This window comes from Chelonia mydas, chromosome 10 (assembly GCF_015237465.2).
Source record: "Chelonia mydas isolate rCheMyd1 chromosome 10, rCheMyd1.pri.v2, whole genome shotgun sequence".
NCBI lineage: Eukaryota > Metazoa > Chordata > Testudines > Cheloniidae > Chelonia > Chelonia mydas.
The window spans coordinates 29387172-29409731 of NC_051250.2; the positions used below are offsets into that span (position 1 = coordinate 29387172).

General features: G+C 41.6%; 1 protein-coding gene across 1 annotated transcript in view; it reads left to right on the plus strand.

Moving 5' to 3' along the window:
• LOC102944026 (ectonucleotide pyrophosphatase/phosphodiesterase family member 7-like) overlaps window positions 1-22560 on the plus strand; it is a 47834-nt gene that overhangs the window by 20060 nt on the left and 5214 nt on the right. Inside the window, exons 3-5 of the mRNA XM_007069301.2 lie at window positions 3127-3272; window positions 16958-17584; window positions 20435-20772. Of these exons, the coding sequence (XP_007069363.2) occupies window positions 3127-3272; window positions 16958-17584; window positions 20435-20772 (1111 nt within the window). The remainder of the gene's footprint in view (window positions 1-3126; window positions 3273-16957; window positions 17585-20434; window positions 20773-22560) is intronic.

Sequence of the window (22560 nt, forward strand, 5' to 3'; positions counted from 1 at the left end):
GGAATAAAATGTTCATCCTCCATTATTAAAGGCCTCTGCTCTCCAATTTAACATTGATCCCCAGCCATGGGGTCCTTTGGAACTCCTCAGCGGTAGTGGATAACCATGGCAGCAAAAAAGATGTCCTCTTCCATCTACGAAGAGCCCAAAGGTTGTGCTCCATCCTCTCAGGCACAGACCTGGCCACAGTGATTCATCCTCCTCCAGACTTGCATTTCGGTACCCATAGGAATGAAAACAAGCCTCTGAGAAAAGCTGTAACTGGCAGAAAACCCATTAGCAGCCTATCTGGTTTGCTACAAAGATCTCCACAGGATGCTGGTGCACTACTCACTGCACTGGCTCCCCATGGAGAGAGTCCAGTTGAAGTCTTTGTCCTGATAGTCAAAGCCACCCATGAGACTGGCCCTAGTGAACTGGAAAAATCTTCTGTCTGTCCACAACCATGACCTCCCACAACAGCTATTGGAACTGTGAAACTATTGACTGAAAGGGGATTGCAGGGTTTGGGACTTTCACAGGAGCTGGCCTAGACAATGGAACTCCTTGACACTAGAGATAAGAACTGGTCACAGGCATATAACCACTTCCAGAAGCAGGGGCCTTTGCCAGCAGAGTACTGAAACAGGTGCATCGAGCTTGTCAAAAAATGCCTATTATTTTTCATAAGACGTTTCCAAAAATATTTGTTTTATTAAAAATATTTAGTTTTCTAAAACAATTTGATAAACAATATATCAGTTTTCAGTAAAAAAAATTGGTTTAAAAAAATTGTTTTTTAACTGAAGACTGAATAACTTCTTTTGGGGGGGGGGGGTCGGGGTATGTTTGTTTTGTGCAGTTTGTTTAGTCAAGAAACTAGAAAAGTTTGGCCAAAATGGACATTTTCTATTAATCAAATTCAACATCAAAGTGACCCAAAACAAAACATTTTGCCGACAAAACTTTTATATTGGAAGATGTCAGTTCATTGCAGCTGTTCAAAAGGAAGAGTCAGATTTGATCAATATTCCTGTTCGAAACATTTTTGAATAAAGTTTCAAAACTGTCAAAACATCCCATTCTGACTTTTTAGAAGTTTCATTTTTCAATTCAGAATGACTTTTCTAACCTTGTTAATTTACACTAAAAAGAAAGATTTAAGTGTCAAAATTAAAACAAACATATCAAATATTATTGAAACACATTCTCTCAATTGACTTGACCTGAAGGGAAAACAGAAAACCAGAACAGATTCTCAGTTCACAAAAATTTTCAAGATTAACATTTTATCCCATTTTGGAATGGGAAAATTTTCAAATCTTAAAAACCTCACAGGCCGGGAAAACTGTTTCACGCCTACTTTAATAATATGTAACTAGAAATCCTGGTGAATTGCATAAAATCATCTAGTCCTGTGCAATGCCAGGCTAACTGCACTTCTCCATACACTCAGAGTGGAAAGGCGAAGCATGAAGAGTAGCTGTTTGGAACAGAGTGAATTATGCATTTGCTTGTGCTTTCTTCACAGTCTGTGTTGCCCGCAGAGCTTGTCACGTGAAACAGGCTCATGAATCTAGCCACTGATGTTCATTCATCTGTAACCAGGATTAAATGGAAGTCATATGATGATCAGCTCTCTTACTCTGTTTATCAACATGATAAATCCTATAAAAATGTATTGAAGGGTAGAGTTTGTCACAAGGACATAGCTCACAATAAAAGGGAGCCATGTAGCTGCATCAGCCCAGGAGCATACCAGGGATTTGGGGCTCAGGGGGCTAGAGGTCTCTCTTGCTCTTCAGAGAGAGGTGGGTGGGGAAGGTGTGTAGCAAGGTACTGCTGTCCTATACGAGCAGTAAATTACTAACACTCCACCCCCCTACCACATTGACTCAGCAATGCTGCCCAGCAAGCAAGGGATGGACCCGAGACTCTATCCATTCCTTGACCCACCCGCCTCTTCTGCAAAGGGAGTAAGTGGCCTGTAAGCCCTCCTGCCCCACCCATCCCCTCACACCTATCCATCTGGACTCAGTATCTGGGCAGTCCCTGAAAAGTGTAACTGTGGGGTTCACTTCTTACTCCCATATGTGGATGTGTAGTCCAAATCACACGCTCTCCCCAGGGAACCAAGAGTGCTCTCCAGGCCCAAAGCACTTATTCAGAGAGCTCAGCACTTCCTCTTATCCAGCACAATTCAAACTCCAAGGAAAAGGGATTTGTATCCCAATGGGAGTTTATAAAAGGAAGAACACAATTCAATCTGGTTTGAGTCACCAAAGGTTTGATTTCTAATATTCCCATCACAGCATCAGAACCTCTGATGAGGATTTCCGTTTGTTAATATGCATCATTACTACTTCTTGAGGACACATGGAGCTTCATAGTAGGGCCAGCAAAATAATGAAAAAGCATGACAAATCCAGCACCATTACTTGAGAAACAGAATTTTACCAGCTATTGAGCTGATCATATAATGTAAAACAGTTATTCATGAAATTGTTTATTTGATGAAGAATTAATATGTGAAAAAAGGACCAGATTTTACTCACTCTTTCTTCCTTACCCAGCTCATCAGATCTAGGCAGGATAACACGGATACATCAAACCACCACACATCTAGATCCCCGTCTGACATCCCATTCACCAACCCCTTCAGTGAGAATGAAAAGAGCTGCAGATGGGCTTTTAACAAAACTGTGGTAAAAATAAAATTAGTAAAACAATAGAATTATTAAAATACAGTGCCATAGTCTTGCCTTAACTAGCTATAATTCTTTAGGCCACATTCCTGCTTTATTTACATCAATGGGCAGTTCTTCCATGAAATTCAATATGATGAAGATTTGACCCTTTGGAAATTCAAGCCATTCATTGCTAGCTTCATCTTTGTGATTTTTGTGATTTTTTGCAATAGTGGTAAACCATCCAGTTCCAGGGAGGTCTACCCATGCCCTCTCTTTTCCTTATACTTCTTCCCAGTTAGCTGGAACAGTTGAATCCATTTATCTGGAAAGAGCTTGTTCAATGACTGCAGTGTGTTTCCACTATCTGCAACATCACACCTATGTGACATCCTTATTTATTTCCTTTCAGAGACATTCTCCCTGTTTATCTCTTGTCTCATCCTCTTTTGCATTCCAGGTCGCTGGATTGAAGATCATGGAGTGATTCACAATCTGATGTTTAACCCAGAGACCCTGAGGAAGTATTCTCATAAGGCAACCCAAAACAAGACAGAGTGGTGGGACAATGGGGTATTGCCATTATGGATCACAGCTCAGAACCAGGTACCATAGAAAGTCTTGACGCTATGTAATGATACCTGCACTTAGGTTTTCATTTTAGTAACTTAATCCCTTTGCTTGAATGGAACATGTACAGTATTACATCAAGCAACACTGAAGCTATGTTTGCTAAGTCACTGATCTGGCCACTGCTTATTTCACACATCACGGCTAAGTACTGGTGGCACATCCAAAGAAATCTGTATGGCCACCGAAGTCATTGGGAGTTCTTCCATTGACTTCAGTGGGGTTTGAATCAGGCTCAACATCCTCACAGGATACAAAACCAAAAGGACAAAGGAACATTACAATGTACATGTAGCCTTTGCCCTTGCAAAAGCCGTATTTGCATATGCAAACAGGATAACAGCCTGCTTATCTATTGGTGTATGGAATTACCAGCTAATAGGTACTTGTGTTTGCAACAGTGAGTTTGTACAGCATAGTGCGCCACGTGCATTTTGACAGGCACTTGTTTTGTGCTAGGCTTTAATAATATGGCCCTAAAGATCTTTATCTTACACTGGGGGTGCATATTATGGGATTTTGGGCTGTAGTTCCTCTGGTGTTTGCAATTTGTGTCTGATTCCTTGTGTTTGATTGCCAATTACACTTGCGTATTTGTTCCTCTCCACCCCCATCACTCATAATATGAGCTTTTTTTTGTGTCCTCCCTTTCCTCTGAGTTTATAAGTGATTGTTCAGCAAGCTCATGTAATGAAGAACACGACAGACATCTGAATTGATGACTCACTCTTCTGGCAGACAAATGTTAAACTGATGCATCCAGTTCTTAACTCCACAGTTACCCTATAGCAGACTGCAAGCATTCTTCCACAAACCAAAGCACTCTGGCTTACAATTACAGCCACCTGATTGCTGCAGGCCAACTCACTCAACATTAGAACTCCATTCATCAAAATTTTACTTGCATGGGCCGCCTGGAACATGGTCTTGGACAGAATTCACCATCAAGAAATCCATTGCACTCCTTGGTCCATTATGGCAAGTTTTGTGGAGATTGATGAATTAACCTTTAGTAAAGCTAAAATGTTTTCTTTCTATCAAGGTGATTTTGCCAACATTCTTCCACAAAGCAGGATATTTGGTATGCTTTCGGTAGAGGTAATCAGAGCAATGGTTGAATCACCTAACCGCCTTTTGTGAAAGAGTCCCATTAAGTGCACCTGCACTGGGGCACCAATTCACAAATGCCACAAGATCCCTCAGCATAGCCTAACGAAAAATGAGAGGTTTGGGGACTCCTGAACCAAGACATTTATTCAGAAAAGGGATTCATCTTTTCAATAAATATACCAGGATTTAATGTGGCTGAACAAATTTCTGTTAAGTCCAGGCTTCTTGTCCTCACCTTCAAGGTCCTTTTCAACTCTAACACTGTTCACTCTTCTCTCTCCTCATTGCAGAGAGACTATGTGAGTGCTTACAGTTAAAGCACATGCTTAAGTACTTTGGTGAATCAAAGCCTAAGAAGTATTCTTGATAGAAATGGTTGAGAATTAAGGCAAGTAGATTGCACTGATATTCAGTATGAGGGATCGGCAGGAATGCCAGTGACCTGGCATCCATTGAGCCAAGAGATTGCCTCTCTCTATTTCTGATCATGAAGTAAGAATCACACTGGGTCACTCGGTCAGTCACAGAGCTGAAACTTTCCATGACCAGCTGTTAGATGTTGTCACTGTAGGGACTTCACTTTGGAGCCTGCTCCTTCCAGCATTCCTAGTGAGTTTCAATACACCGTGCATTGATTTGGCTGGTCTTTGTAAACTGTTCTTATTGGTGTCAGGTTTAGTGGGAGCCTTGGGAAAGGGGGACCCAGTAAAATTTCTAAACAAATTAATGTCAAGCTCTGTTCTTCCACTCTTTATGAATGGTGCTGGATTGAAAGCAGGAGAGAATGAAATGGCTAGAACCTTCCTTACTGAGAGAACACCTGTCAACCTCCCTGTCAGGGAGCCTGGCTGCCCTGTGCCACCCACTTCTTGCCACATGTAGCATGATCAGTGATCTCTGCCTCAGTTTTCTGCTCCCCCGCCCCCTTGTGGGTCTCCTCAGCTCTCTAAGACACTGGTCTGTGCTGGAGATTTGGCTTAGCTCTCCGGTCAAGTCACATACAAAACATAATCCCTTCCAGCAAGAGTCCAACTAAGAAGTCCCAACAAACAAAAAGCTTCTACTGCCCTTCAGGAGCTACTCTGAGCCCTGTTCCTAGCCACTTTTGAGAGTCTTTCTGGCTTTAGGATAGCGCACCAAGCACCCAAGCTCATTCCCTTGGAGTTCTGTCCTCAGCCCCTGCTGGGCTCTGTTCCTTGTGTCCTTCCTTGTTCTGGACACAGGACAAATTGCAAACAGGGCTCAGGGCTTTCACAGGAGCCTACCCACTCCCTGAGGCTCCTCTCCAAACTGATCTCTTTTAGGAAGCCCAGGTGTCCATTAAGCTATCACCTGACCCCCTTAGCCCTTCCCCTTTGGGCTAGGAAGCAGCTAATTGATTATGGCACAGATGTGGATCCCCCCCACCCCCACCCAGTGCTCTTAAAGAGGCCAGTCACTCTGTGGCACTCCCCCATACCAGACTGTTTAGCTTGAAGATCTACCTGGAGCCCTATTGGTCCTCTGTGGAATTCACTCCTCCTGCCTTGGGCTGAAATAGTCCAGATTGAATGGTTTTACGATTTCAGATGAAGTCCATCAGTTTTCCCCAAGAATTTGAGAAGTGGGGAGGATTGCAAGGATGATTAATTGTTGGAAGAAGAAGATGGTTTAAGTTTCAATTCGCCTGGCTTGGTGGTTGCGGTTTACAGAGGAGAGGATGGCCGAGGTTTAGTGACAATGGAGTTTTGACATTGGTAGTTTAAAGTTTCATAGAGTTTAAGGGCCAAAAGAGATCAGATCATCTAGTCAGGTCTCCTGTATGTCACGGGTCTTTAAGTTTCACCCACATACCCCTACAGGAAGACTTGAGTTAGATCAAAGCATTTCAGAGCTAAGACGACTAATTAGGGATGCAACAAATAAGACCAAGGGGCCACCAGCACTCCAGGGCCCTCCAATGGCAGGGAATTATCAAGAGCAGCTAGAATGTGTGGACTGCACTTCTCAGTGTGTGTAAATGTAAATAAATACAAGGCTGCAGCATATGTGTAAATTTGTTCTTCCAAGGTGACAGAGCCCGCCTCTCCCCCCGATCTGGTGGGATCCCCATTGGAGGTGGGAGGATGCAAAAGCAGAGGTGAAGCACAAACAACCTTTGGCCACTACCAGTCTTGGCTGACTTTAGGCTTTTAACCTTGAGGCAAAAGATTTAATATGCCATTACTGATCCCCTTAGTCACCTAGCTCCCTGCTGAAGTCTGGTCTAATCAATGTCAGCAATGAACAAAATTTTCTAGTGATTAGAATCGGGGATTGGCAGTCAGTATTTCTGTGCTGCATTCTCTCCTCTCCACTGACACACTGGCTGAGCTTGGGCAAATTTTAATTGGGAGGAATGGGCGTGGGCAGGGAGGGTTTGAGCATCCAATAACGTGCTAGGTGGCATACAATAGCATGATGAGAGATGATCTCTGCCCAGAGACTGTACACAAGCTGAATGCAATAAGGCACAAGAGAGCAACACATACAGAGGTCAATTACACATCCTGTGCCTCAGTTTCCCAATTTGTAAATGGCATATGGTTAAGACTCATCTGTTCACAGGGATCTTTGGAATCTTATTTCATTAGTGTCCACAGAACAATTTGAGGTTCCCAGATCAAAGTCCCTCATCCCTATTTTAGCCTAACTTAGTGCCTAGATGAATACAAAGAACTTTTACAGGCCACTGTTGTTTTAAAATATTAAACCATCTATGCATGTCTGGACTGTTGGTAATTAAATTAAATGTTGACAAATGTCAACTCATCAATATTAGGTTTTAGAGTAATAAACAAGATTTAAAAAATTAATAAAATCGATCCACTGTTAACGGACTTTAAAGGGAAATTTGAGTAAAGATTTATTTCCCTGGAGGTATGTTGAAAAGGCTGAGGGGGGTGGGGGAAAAAAATCAATGGAATGGTAGAATGAGGATCTAGAGCACTGAACCATAATATTGAAGGAGGATGACTCTCTAGAATGCCCTTATATGGCCTTGCTTGAATGACATTACCTCTGATATTTCTGTTCTGATCATTCTGTTTCCCATGGGAAATGTAGCTTTTTTTTTCTCTTTAAACAAAGAAATTCACCCTTACACAGCAAGAGAGCTGATGCTAATTTGACACTAACGTGGAACAGTAATAAAGCCCAAACTGGTGTTCAAGGTTCAATTCAATGGATTTTGTACTGAAAACAGAGTGCAAAGGAAAGTGCAAAAGAGCACAGAGTCCCAAACTCCTTATACTGGGGAAACAGACTACAAAAAGTCATCACACTGTAAGCGCAAGCATTTTGAAGATTAATAAGCATAACAGTAATAGCTGTGATCATTGTAATAAAGGAATGCAGCAGGAACAGAAAATAATGGTCCCAATAAAACCAACAATATTGTAAATTGATTGCTGCTAATAAAGTTGATTACGTTAATAAAATGGGGGAGAGAACAGTAAATACCCACTTGTTTGAACATGATATTTTCATAGTGTTTTATTAAACTGTTAGTTGGAATTAGGGATGTGAGGAATTCCCCTAAAAGCATTTGGCCACATCATCATTTCAGCCTCTTAGGCTGCAGAGACTCGCATTCAAAACATTTACACAAGAAGTATATGAAGCCAGTTAGTCACATGATTATCATCCACTGTAAGGCAAGTTGGGAGGTAGTGAGATCTAGGACAGTGGTTCTCAACCAGTGGCTCAAGACCCCCACAGGTGTCACAAAAAGCAACCAGGTGGGTCATGAGGTGTTGAAATTGCATTACCATAAAAAGCAAAGAAAATCTCACTCCCCTACTCCCTGCGTCCTTCTACCCTTCAAAGTCAACTATTCTATGTCAGCTTCTAAAAACAAAAACACACAAATGAATTAGCATTGCAACATTGTTCACTCATACTTTTATTATAAATGTGAAGGGGGGAAGATTGTGAAAATCTTTGATTTTGGATAAAAGGATGGACAAGCTGAGAAACACTGGAATGCTGGACAGAGAAGTAAATGGGAGTCAGGACACCTGAATTCTATCCCCATCTCTGCTGTGACCAGGGGCAAGTTACTTCCTCTCTCTGTGCTTCTGTTTCCCCTCCCACACTTTTCTCCTGTCATATCTTTTTAGACTGTGAGCTCTTTAGGCAGAGACTGTCTCTTTGTGTGGGTATACAGTGCCCAGCACAGTGGGGTCACCCATCTCAGGGCCTTTAAACATGATTATAGAACAACAACTTCCAAATTCTTGAAGCCAGTATAAGCAACTTGAAGAAGAGCTATGTGCATGACTGATTTTTTGGTTCCTGGCTGATCTGAAAAGACAAATAATTGGAGGGAAATTTGTTTTGGGCTGACCTAAAACAAGGATTTTTCAAATTTTGAGACAAATCAAAAGTTGGGGTGGGGGAGATCATTTAAGGTCAAGTGAAATATTTTGTTTCATTTTTGTTTGTGTTTTTTTAATAACATTTAAGTAAGTTTTGAAACAAAGTTATCTTGAATTTTATAAAAGTTTTCATTCTGTCAATGTCAAAACAAAACATTTTGATTGGTTTAAAATTTGGGTGGGAAGGAGAGTGAAATAAATTCACTGAAGTTGTCACAAATTCTCAGAACACTATGGCCAACCCAAATCTGCATTTTTCAGTGAAAAAAAGTTTCAGCCAAAATATTTTACCCATTGCTTCCTCAGTTGATTTTTCTGGTCCTAAACAGGGCATACAGCCTCCTGGAATCTGGTTTTGGAGCTGGTACTGTATTGATCATACTTTCTGCTATTATTTCTGTAATATTCTTTCATTAATGATATTACGAACTAGGATGTGTCTTCTGCCTTCTCTGGTGTTTCCCGTTGTAACATTAACTTTGAAGTTATTTTTGACCTTTCGATAATCCTAAATGATGTAGAAAAGAATGTCACCAGAAACAATTTTTTTCAGATTTATGAGCCTCAGGCGAATAATCTATAATTAAAGTCAATGGAGAAAAAAAGTAAGTGCTAGTTTGAAAGTCATTTAATTAAATCAAAATACTATAAATTATTTACAGGGGTAGATTTCCCCCCCTAACTTCTGTGTAGGAGAAGGAAAGAGAATCTACAACAGCCCTGAGAAATAAATGACTCCTCATTGCGGCCTCTTTCATACCACCTACCCTCAAAATCTCAATGTTTTGACCACAGAAACTCAGTCACTGGGCATGTTAAGTAACCTGTTCAAGGTCACAGTGACAGAGCCCAGGAGTCCTGATTGCCAGCTCCTGTTCTAACTGCTAAACAGTCTTCTATGCTTGGGAACAGTAACTAAACCTGGCTCTCCATCCTCATAGTGGAGAATCCCAGGTGACCTCTTTTTATTAACATTTTATTCCTCAGTCCATACTCCCTCTTTCTCTGTCTCTGACATGGTTCAATAAAACTGGTGTCAAGGGGGCTGATTTTGGAGGCTAGTTAAGCTAGTCTGGTGGGAGCTTAGTGGTAGTTCTGTGTACTGTCATATGCTGCCAGACAGGCACAGATTCAGTTCTCAAAGCCTGTGACTAACAGAGAAAGTGCCTGTATGTTGTTTTTAGGAATATTGGGTTTAACTTGGTTTTTCCCCTATTCAAATTTGCATTGTTGCCTGGCCAAATGCATAGAATTCAATCAAAGGAGGCTGTAAAGGGGAGTTGTTAAGGAATCCAGGAAAGGTAAAACAATGGCAGCCTCTCAGGTACCTGCTTCAAAAGAGTTTAAAATGGCTGGGTCATCAATTGGGGGAGGGGGGAAGAACCATCCAAAATAAGAGGTTTTTCTCTTACCAGCCTCAGGCTGAAATCAAAAGAACCTGAGGGGTTAAAAGGGTGCCCTTAGCTGAAGGGAAAGGGGAAGGTGGTCAGCTCAGCTGGAAGCTGAGAAGGACACAGAGTCAGCATGCAAGAGAGATTAACTTGAGAGCCAGGCTCTGCAGCAAGCAAGCTGTAACTCAGTGCCCAGAGAGAACAGGGGACACCCAGATTAAGTCATGCCTACCTAGGGGAATGCAAAGCATAGGTAAGACAATATGCAGATAGGTCTTTGTTAGCTTTAAATCTACTTCACCAAGCTCTTCTATGTTGAGGCAGCCAGGAGCTCTTCCTCACCACCCTGGTCCCTGCTGGCAATGAGCTGTCCATGGTGCTGTAGTTCCTTTTGGCCAGCCAGGAGCACCATATGCACTTCTCTGGCTCCAGCAAGGAGCTGCCTGTCTCTAGCTCTACATCTCCTTTTTATATGGCCCTCCTGGGTCCTGATTGGCTGCTCCCTGTAGCCTCTCTGGTTGGCTAGCCCTTTGCAGCCTCTCTAGGCCACTTGGAGGACTTAGCTGCACTGTTCCTTTTCTGGGATGGGTGTGGCAGGACCATGAGGCCTCCTGCATGAGGTCTATGGGCCTACTCACAGATCCAAACTCAGGTACATCCATAGAACTGCAGCTAATCCACAGGAGCGTAAATGAGAAAAATTTGATCTGCAATCATTTTCTTTCAGTTGTGCCACTACCAGTCCTGTCTCCAGATTGCTGTAAGCCCTCTGCCTTTCTCCCCACTGCTAAAAAGACTAAGTGGGGATAAGGTTATAAAGCAATGATCCCATAGAAAACCAATACCCTATTATAGCAGTTCTGTAAGGTTCTGTACATCACAAAATTTTACATTTCCTCATGGGCTTAATAGACATTTTCTAGTTCATACGGTCTCTGATACCAGAAGTCTCTTTAAAATAACAGACAAGATCCAAAGGCTGAAAAGCTTAGATCAGCAAATTTCAAAATGGGACTAAAATGTACATTTTTTCCACAATGAAGGTAATTGGAGCAGTTTACCAAGGGATACAGTGGATTATCCATCATCTGAAGTCTTCTCGTATGATCTCTTTCTCAAAGATATTCTCTAACTTAACCACAAATGGATGGACTCAGTTCAGGAATCACTGGGTAAAATTCTATTGCCTGTGTAGGTGCAGGAGATCAGACTAACTGATCACGGTCTTCTGACCATAAAATCCTTTCCCCTGACTTCAATGCACTTTGGATCAGGCCTGAAAAGATCAAACCCACTTACCAGATGAGTGGCAGGCCATTGGCAAATATTCAGGGAACTGTTCCTCCTCTTCCAATAGCAGAAAGAATGCTCTGTCATAGCTCAACAATTTAGACATGCTGTTCCTCCTGCCCAGTGTGAATTAACTTCATAGGTGGCTTATGATGTGCTTGTCTAATCCGAAATAGCCTACAGGTAAGCCAGAGATATGGATTAAGGCAGTAATGCAAAGGCCCACAGGTGTTGAGCTGTAAAGACAGTAGCTTAGCCAAACTGAGCCTTGGTCTACATGACAAACTTATGGTGCTATAACTACATTGCTTATGGGTGTGGAAAATCCACACCCTGAGCAACACAGTTATACCAACTTAACTCCTGGTGTATACAGCGCTATGTCAATGGGATGGCTTCTCCCATCGACATAGTTGGAGCCCCTCGGAGAGGTAGAGTACCTACGCCAATAGGAGAAGCTCTCCCGTTGGCATCGGTAACATCTTCAGTATGCACTACAGCGACACAGTATGTGTAGACAAGCCCTAACTAAGGCATAAGCCCCCAAAAGCCTTAGCATATTCAGCTAACCAGGAGTAACCCTAGATCTTAAGGTATCACTGGTTAGCTGCTTATGCAAAGGCTTTTTGGGGCTTATACCTTCGTTAGTGTGGTTAAGATATTGTCTTTATAGGCTTGATACATGTAAGCCTTTGTATTACTACCTTAATCCGTACCTATGACTTACGTACCTGTACCTATAAGCTACACCTCAAAAATGAGGGATTAACACTGCATTTAATAGAAAAACACTTTAAAATAGACATGTTTCTTTCTTTAAAAGAACCTTGATTTCAGCAGCTTTCCAGGATGTTAATTATATCAGAATATCGCATTATGAACATGCTCAATGGAATAAGTACAAGGTCTTGTGTGACTTCTCTCCAGTATAATCTGAGAGTTTGTACAAGACTGTGAATCAGAGAGTGGCAGAAACAAAAGCCTATTTCACATTTTGGGTCAGGGGTTCTTTAAAATCAACTAGGGAATTACCAGGCCAATGGTGACCTCCAAGCAAGTAATAAAATCTGAAGCACAGTGAAATGTGTCAGATAAATTGCAGGGATCAAAGGTCTTTATTTATATAACAATGAAAATGTACTTCATGTGCCATGTGTAAAAATGAAATCTGAGCCCCTGGCAGTGCAATTTTGATAAAATTCTTATTTAATATGTGCTGCTTGCTTTTTGTTCCCCCTTCAGTTGATATTTTCTGCATAATTAAAGCCATATTTTCCACCTCTTCTCATCCCCTGATTTTTGGGGCTTAGAAATATCATGGCTAATCTCAATTTTCATAACAAACCAGTGAGCCTGATTTTCTAGTGTGTAGCTCCATTTTACGTCTCTATATCACTAGTGATTTCAAGAAGTTACACAGGTAACAACTGGAGTAACTACATGGAGAATATGGGGGCAGTAGGTTTCTGGCCCTTTTACTTACAAAGAAGAGTACCTTGGGATGGTAAACTAATTGCAAGGGATACAAATTTTTGACTATGACTTTTCCAGAAGCCATAGTTCCTCACAACTCTCTTCCCTAACTGTGGTCCATGAGAGACTTTTCAGTGTGTGAAACATATGACCCCATGGTCTCTTGAATTCTGCTTGAGCCTCAAACCAATTCAAAAAAGAAGCCAGGGATGCTGCAAGCTGCTTCCAGCCAGTTGCCTGCAGCTGAGCAGGCTTCCCTGCTGAGCAGCCATTGTGACCCCTGGCTATGTGGTAACCTGCATGGAACTAGAAGGAAGGAGCACAGTTGCAGAAGAAGAGTTTGGAAGAGGTACAAGGAAGTCAGTCTGTGTGCACATGGCTAGAATGGTAGCTGCAGTTGCAGCAGCTCTTTAAATAGTTCTGTTAATAAAGAGCCAGTTTAGTTTTACAAGCATAGAGTCTTTCATGTTATTATCCAGCATTCAGTACATGAAACAGGCTAAAAGGAGGAGTAGCTCACTAGCTTGTGAGGCAGCATGGGCCAGTGGACTTAGACTAATTGAAAGGCAAGAGACTCACTTGCATTTTAATCCTAGTTCTTGGTCATGATCTTGACATTTAATGTCTCTGCCTGGTGTGTAAATTTGAGATAATACCATGTATTGATCAACTGCTCATGTGATTAATTAGTTACGCTCTGTAAAGCATTTTTAAAGTGCTGAAACTCACTATAATGCACACAGAACCCATCAGTGACTGGGACCCTAATAGCTCTGAGGCCTCCAGCTTATTTGGACAATAGCCCAATGGATAATAAATGAAATGCTGACAATGTGCTGATCCCAGCACAAGAGGTTGGCCCCCACTTCTCTTCCAGCAACAGGCAGGTGGTGACCTGAAGGTTTCCCTACCCCCACCCCACCACTTCCCATGTGCCACGCGTCTGCCTCTCCACCTTCCAATCCCTCCTTAACACCCCCTTCTTTCACTTAGCCCTTCGTTGCAGATCGCTGTTGACTCTGCTCCTGATCTTACCTCATTGAAGTCAATGTGACTCTTGCCACTGATTTCAGTGGCATGAGTGGGTGTCACGGTTCCTTCCCCACTCTGAACTCTAGGGTACAGATGTGGGGACCTGCATGAAAACCTCCTAAGCTTACTTTTACCAGCTTAGGTTAAAACTTCCCCAAGGTACAAACTATTTTACCCTTTGCCCTTGGACTTCCACTGCCACCACCAAACTTTATCTGGGTTCCTGAGAAAACGTTGTTTGGAAAGGTCTTTCCCCCCCCCCAAATCCTCCCAACCCTTGCACCCCACTTCCTGGGGAAGGTTTGGTAAAAATCCTCACCAATTTGCATAGGTGACCACAGACCCAAACCCTTGAATCTTAGAACAATGAAAAAGCATTCAGTTTTCTTACAAGAAGACTTTTAATAGAAGGAAAAAAGAATCACCTCTGTAAAATCAGGATGGTAAATACCTTACAGGGTAATTAGATTCCAAACATAGAGAATCCCTCTAGGCAAAACCTTAAGTTACAAAAAAGACACACAGACAGGAATATTCATTCTATTCAGCACAGCTATTTTCTCAGCCGTTTAAAGAAATCATAATCTAACGCATCTCTAGCTAGATTACTTACTAAGTTCTAAGACTCCATTCCTGTTCTGTCCCCGGCAAAAGCATCACATAGACAGACACAGACCCTTTGTTTTTCTCCCTCCTCCCAGCTTTTGAAAGTATCTTGTCTCCTCATTGGTCATTTTGGTCAGGGGCCAGCGAGGTTACCTTTAGCTTCTTAACCCTTTACAGGTGAAAGGATTTTTCCTCTGGCCAGGGGGGATTTTAAAGGTGATTACCCTTCCCTTTATATTTATGACAGTGGGAGTTTAAAGTCAGGGAGTTTTAGAGCAGGACTCACCCTTTACATGTGTATAATGCATCTCCTCAGATTAAATTGCATGCCCCTCAGGTGAGGGGCCATGTTTACTGGAGATAAGTAAACACTATGTACAGAAAGCACCTTCACCTCTCAGAACCCATCCCTGCTCACATGCCTTACCTTATAATCATTTAAATTGATCTCACACTGTAATTTAAACATAAAAAAGAAATCCAATGACATGAGCTAATCAGACAGTGGCCAAATATACCACACAATCCCTTTGCTTATTTGTACTTCCCTTCCTCCTTCTTTTGTCTGTATTCTGCCCATTTATATTGTAAGCTCCTTGAGTGGGGGGAAACGTTTTCTTAGATGTCTATAAAGCAAAATGCCCACCAACAGCATCAATACAAATAATCCATGGTGCCATATAATAAATTTGAAAAGATTTGGAAAAATTGGTATGGTCACAAAAATTCAAAATTTTATGGAGCAGAGTCATGGAAATGAACAGTCGGAATGAGTTGATCTTACCAATTTCTAACTAAATGCCTGCGGAAGGTGTTCAGAGTCCATTGGAAAGAGTTTCTTGCAACAGAAATTCTAAGTAGAACAAACCTATCTAAAGCACCCAATATGGTAAGATGATTATAGTGGCCATATTTAAGACAGACTTTAAGAATGCCACCAACATGACTTCCATGGCAAGTGATAATATGAACACCATTTGGAAAAAGAAAAAAGTAGGTAACCTAGAGAAATATTATGCAGAATAGAGAGAGAAGTCAAATTCATCAACATGACACTCAAGCCTGAACAGACCAGCACAAGCCCCAAATAAATGGCAAAAAACATGGACACTCTAAGCCTTAAGGCTGTGGAAGGAGAAAGAAAGAATATATAATATGGTTTCAGACAGGCCACCAACCAAAGTTCATATTCACAGTGTCGTGTCTCTCATGTTATCCTGGGCTTTCCTTAAAGCCTCATCTTCTGGAATCATGTTATTTCATGATGATCTCTGTTTTCATTAAAGATTCAATTTCTAGCCCTCAAAGTGGCAGAGGAAAGCTGGAAAATATGAATACCAATTGCTTCAGAACCACAAGACAAATGAAAAGAACCCAACATTACTTACGATTCTTATTAGTCCCATGATTTTGGGAGGCCTGACTCATGAATGCTGAATATTTGGGGTTGACCTTCCTGGATCCAGTTGTGTGATGCAGGCTTATTATAGAAGGGCAAACAGGTAATCCTGGATGTAAATCTCTCTGAACTTGGCATAAACGCCAAGATGGATCTGGATTCAGATCCAAAGTCAGCAGTTTAGGCCTTTTCCTAATTATAATTCTCAACTCCCAGTCTCACTCTGTCTGTGTCAATGTTCCTGCACAACCCAATCCAAATTCTCACTCTCCCTTCTTGTTTTGTTCTTCAGTATTTCTAGTTTCCTTGAATTGCATACACTAATATTCTACCATCCAGATGTGCACAGAATTCACTAAAGATGTATTTCATACCATAACATTTTTTCAGTCAATATGGCTCCAGCTGTACAGCCTGAAATCTTCCTCATTGCAGCATGAGCTTCTTTCACGATGCACAGCCAACATGCTTCAATCCTTTTTTGGATGGGGTAACTCTGGATAAAGGGAGTGAGAGAAAAGGTAGTTGGTTTTCCATGTAACTACCTTTTCATAGTGAGTCTACCACCAACATGCCAATGGTATCCGTAGCAGTGATATTTTGGGGAGGATCTGGGGAGACAACTAGAGAGGAAGTAGGGCTGAGAGTGGATATATACATCCAATCTATACGTCATTCATCCCTTAAGAACTAAGATGAGGCTGCGAGTTTATTTCACATATGCCATCAAATTATGTTAAATGTTATTTTTAAGATATATGCTTTGTATTCATCCTAAGAGCTATGTTCATCTGCATTTTCTTGAATTTTATATGCCGATCATACACTACACTTAGCTCTCATGTTTTGAGATCTGTTTAATACATAGGTGTGGTACAGAGCTGTCAAAAGTAATTGACGTTATAGATTTTGCCCTGTTATTAATATAGTACAAATATCACCTTCCATTATTCAATTTTTCAGGGGAAAAAAACAGCCTCATTCCATTATCCTGGCGGTGGTGCCACTTACAAGGGGCAGGCGGTCGACAGAAGTCTAGTAGAGTCATTTGATCATCCTGACAGCAATGAGACAGAGTGGAGAGAAAATATCGACATGGTTATGAGCTGGTTTACCAAAGAGAACTTTGATTTTGTCACACTCTACTATGGAGAACCCGATCAAGTGGGGCACAAAAAGGGCCCTGAAACAGAAGACAGGAAGATGATAATTCGACAGGTTGATAGGACCATTGGCTACCTTGTAGAAGCTATTGAGAAACATAGCCTGAAGGATAAGCTGAATGTCATCATTACATCTGATCATGGTATGACCACAGTAAAGAAGAAACCTGAAGTAGAGGAGATCTTACTGTCCAAATATATCAAATTCAGTAACTTGACCAAGTTTGACATACTGGACTATGGAGGCTTTGGGATGATAACCCCAAAACCAGGAAAAGAAGAGGAACTATATCAGGCACTTAAGAATGCTCATCCTCATCTAAAGGTGTATAAAAAAGAAGAGTTTCCTGAACACTTCCACTATGCGAAAAATGAACGTGTTTTACCAATCCTGGTTTATGGTGACCCTGGTTATAGTGTTAATGGGGTAAGTTCATTACTGAATCTAATACAACAATCAGGTTTCTTGGCAGCCATAGAGTAACCTTTAGAAGATTCCACAGACAAGTCACTTCACAGTATTTTTCCACAAGTTGTAATAGGTGTTGGTTTTGCTCCATAATAAATTAAGCAATTTCCAGTACTGGTTGATAAAACATGTATTTTTACCTGAATAAGGACATATTAGCCTATGGTACTGATTGTAGCTTTTTGGGGCAGGGACTTTTTTTGTTAACACAGTGCTTACACAGTGCTTAGCGCAGTTGGCTGCTGGTCCATGACTGGGATCCTAAGAGCAACTACTATAGAAATAAATATGTACATGCTATTTTACCCTGTTAATTGCAGGAAAATAGCAATTACACCAACAGAACATTTTCATTGCTACCAAGGGATGAGATGGATTTTCCGTCTCTTGATGTCTTCCAGTCAATCAAGACTGGGTCCCTTTGTGGAAGACATGTGGGAGTAAAAACCCAAGTAATTGGGCTCAATACAGGAGTGACTGAGTTAAATACCCTGGTCTGTGTTGTACAGAGGTCAGACTAGATGATCAAATGGTCCCTTGAAATCTATGAAACTATGGAGCCCATATTAAAAAAAATGGGCTTACGACCTTTCCGAGTGTGCCACCTGAGCTTTGCCATGAAGCCACAGGAGCCCCACACATTTTACTTAGTGAATCTTTGAGTTTTAGCAGGCTTTGAGGACTCTGGTTTGGAATTTGGAACAATTCACTTGCCTTAAAACCTCTGACCAATGGAACCTTATGGACAATCAAAACATTAAGCCATTTGGGGGATTTAAAGTGCCTGGTCTTTCGAGGAGCTCACTTAGAGAAACAGGGTGAAAAGGGAGTCTGAAGGGTTTAAAAAAAAAAAAAAAAAACCCCACACAATCCCAAGATCCCACCATTGATTTCAGTGGGCTTCAGATCAGGCCATAAATGAGTTCCAGCAAAGTTTATATTCAGCCAACATTTTATTCTAGGAAGGCCAGTAAGAATGATATGTTCAATTCATCTTTCCATCTTCATTTTAATAAGTTTTGGCATCTGAATGCCATGTCTTCTGTCATACACCTAGAAGAGTAAAAAAGCTGAATCTCAAAATATAGGCAAGTGTAAGGATTCTGGTGCGACACTGTGTTCAGCTCTGGGCCCCAGATTACCAGTTGTGAGTAATTTGTTTCCATTGAACTTTGAAAAATCATCCTCAGAATTCTAGAAAGTAATATCCCTGCCCTGACTCTAGAAAACATACTAAGGGATCAGCTCTTCTCTGTTGCTAAACTAGAGATTCCTTCAGTCGCTGTGCAAAAACACTGTCATTTTCTTCCCCACATGGATACCTCTATGCAAAGAGTATCCATTTGTCCATATTGATAGAAAGAGTATTTTTTCCCCTCTGTTAGGCTGATAGTTACATGACAGATTTGGGGGAGATAAAAAGCTATAGAGCTTGTCCTATAAGTGGTAGGCAAAAACTCAGTAGTCTATACTATAACTTCCAGTTTTGTCCTCAGAAGTTTTGGTCAGCTTAATCTGAGCCAAAATAATGAGCCTACAGCTACTTTATGGAGCAACAGGGATGTACAGTGGCCAGTGAGGCAGCTCCTAAGGTTTGCCAATTGCTCATTGTTCGAATTTAAATCAGACGGGAGATTTGGATTAGACTATTTAACATGGGTTGTTATCTTTGTGCATTACGGTTCTGGTAAATTGCACTATAACATTTTTGGAGCAATACCTACTTTCTACAATGGATCACTGCAAGTATTTTAACAATGCAAACCTTCTTTTCCTAAGATTTTTCTAGTAAGTCACCCTTTCTCCATGTCATGATAAATGGAATCAGGCTAAAGCCATAAATCCAGTAACAGAGTGCAAAGCTTTGGTGGAATCATACTCACACTACTGTCATTTTTGGCAATTACATGTCCTGCATTATCACAATCCCCTAATATAAAAACAAGTTCACTCATCTGGGGCTTTCCCAGGAGCCTCCAGCAAGAAGCAGAGCATTATTGTGTTGCTCCAGGAGCACTTCAGGAAGCAGATTGCGACTTTTAGAGTCACAATTTGCCTCCGAGTTCCCTAGCTGTGCAGATACTTCCCCTGCAGATGGCCTATACCCACTACAGAATATTTTCCCCATTGTACCAGCATAGCTATGCAATCCAGTGCATCGTGGGGGCAGGAGCAAAGGCTCTACCCACTCCCACAGCTGGGTAGAAGCTACATAGCAGCCCCATCGAGACAGCTGTCCTTCCCATGACCTGGGTAACCAGCACAAGGGAGCATAAGGTGCTCCTTGCTTTCTTGCCCTGCTGCATAAATCAAGGCAAAATCTGGCCTCAGCATCCAGAGGGGAATCAGGTGTATTGACCATTGTCAGAGTTACGATGACATTTTGGCTCCATATTTTAATGAAACAAAAAGTGGATGTACTTTTGAGGTATTATCTGGAAAATCTAAACGAGACACATGAGCTCAAATTGTCAAAGCTCAGTGTTACGCCAACTTAATGCATCAATTAGCAAACACAAAAGCACATTCTTGAATCTAATGCTTTTCAGTAAGAAATGTGTGAAGAAATTGGGGGAGGTGGAAGACAATTCCCTTGCTGTTTCAGCTGGATACTGTATTTTCCTTCACTGCCTCATTTGTTTGTATTGGTGTGTGCTATTATACAGCAGTTGTATTTCACCCCAGAAGCATCTTCAGGTAGGACTAGTGACTAAGTGACTGGTGTATGAGAAGTTAAATTTGAGGGTGCCTTTGGGATGAAAGGCTCTAGATAAAATTGATTGTTGGTTGTTGTTTTTTTTCCCCCAGAGGTTTATATTATATGTTAACAAAGGAGATCATGGATTTGACAATGAGGATATGGACATGAAGACAATATTCAGAGCTTTTGGTCCTGATTTCAAAGAGAATTACTTAGCTGAGCCCTTTGACAGTATCCACATTTATCCACTGATGTGCAAACTCCTGGGCATCAATCCACAGCCCAATAATGGATCTCTAGCAATTACACAGAAAATGCTCATTGATACCTCACAGCCAGAGTCAAACATCCTGCTTGTTGCTTTCATTTTAAGTGCCATAGCAGTGATGCTTGTGCTAATATTCATCACATCGGTGACTTACACTGCTATCCAGCGAAAGAAGGGGTAAGTAAAGTTTTCTTTAGGGCTTGGATAGTTACACCAGGGGAAAGCATTGGAAGGAGGGAGATGGGAATTACGGGTTTGGGGCTCAGATATTACAATGCTTGGGACCATGTACATACACAGACAAAAGGAGAAAAATCTCGGGGCTGACACAGAGTCTAGGACCCTAAATAGGCCATTTAACTTTGCACTCAGCATTCCCATCAGTAAAAATGGTTACCAATAGTTACTATACAAGGTACTCAGTATAGTAATGGGCATCCCCATTTTACAAATGGCAAACGGGCAAAAAAAACCCAAAAAAACAAAAAACCAGGTGACTTGCCCAGGGTCACACAGGAAAGCTGTGGGTGGCGAAGCAAAGAATTGAATCCAGGTCTCCAAGTCTCAGGTCAGCACCCTGACCACTGGGCAATCCTTTACCCTCTAACAGTAGGGAAAGCCCTACAAGCCTACCCTGCGCTCTGAAAGTCCAGTCCGATGTCCCTGCCTTCCCCCCACATGAGCACCAGTAATAAAGAGGATGTCATGAACCTTTATTTATTCGGCCTCAGATGACTTTTAAGATGCATGTGTGAAAGGTGCTACATCAGTGCAGAGCGGCATTATTGACACCAGTGCTACACAGGCCCAGATCAGCCAGATGCTCTTGTGCCTGAAGCTCGTGCCTTAACTTGTAGTGTTGAGCCTCAGAGCCAGGTGCCATGCAGTAGACCTGACTCTCCGTGTCTTGCACCTTGTGGAGCCATTGACACTAGCGTGAAGCTGGTACGCAACGCTACTGTTCTGATTCAGTAGCATTTTATACCCACTTCACACAGTAGGAAATGGCTACACAAGGTGCAAGACAGTGGAGAATCAGGCTCTACTCTCTTGGGGCTTGTCGGCACAGTAGGGTAAGTCACTTTCCACCGTCACAGAGTTCGTTACCAAAGCACGCTAATGTTTTGTGTGCTAATTGATTTGTGTCGACCCTGCTGGTGCTATGTAATGTATTTGAAATAGCACTATGTTAAGGCACACTAGAGAACTTACGGTGCACCAGCGGGGTCTACAGGGATCAATTAACATGCAATAGGTTATAGAAATTATACCCTTGTAAAGCATATTATGTGACCATGTAAACAAGCCCCTATTTGTCTCCCCACAAAACAAAGCAGTCTGCCTCTTTGGGCCCGATTCTCCTCTCTCTCACTCCTGGCAATCAGGAATAACTCCACTGAGGCCAGAGTTACAGAAGCTTAAGACTGGAACTTGACCCTTTACGGGTACGAGTTCTACAGCAGCAAATGCAACTGTAATTAAGGGCGAATATCCAGTTAGAAAGTGATCTTCTGGTCAGATGATCATTTTGCACATGTTCTGGAGGAGGGACAGCAATATACACTGGCATGATGAGCTTTTCATAAAACATTGTCTGAGACTAAGTGAGGCCCAGAAAGAAAGAAAATTCCTCCTTTTTACCAACATTGCATTCCATTCCTTAGCACAGATAAATATTAATCAATCAGTAATGAAAGCTTAGGGATTTATGGCAGAGTCTCCTATCAAACGAGAACAAGATAGACTATTATTGCTGTCATAAAGTAGCTTTGAGGAAAAAGGTTATACTATGGAAGCTTAAGAGGGAAAGAATAAAGAAGTTTCCTTTTTGCATTAGAATCATAGAATATCAGGGCCGGCAGGTCCCTTACTGATATTAATTAATATTTATCTGTGCTAAGGAATGGAATGCAAGGCTGTTGCACTTGAAAAAAAAAAAGAGAATCAGCAAATATGAGATTTATT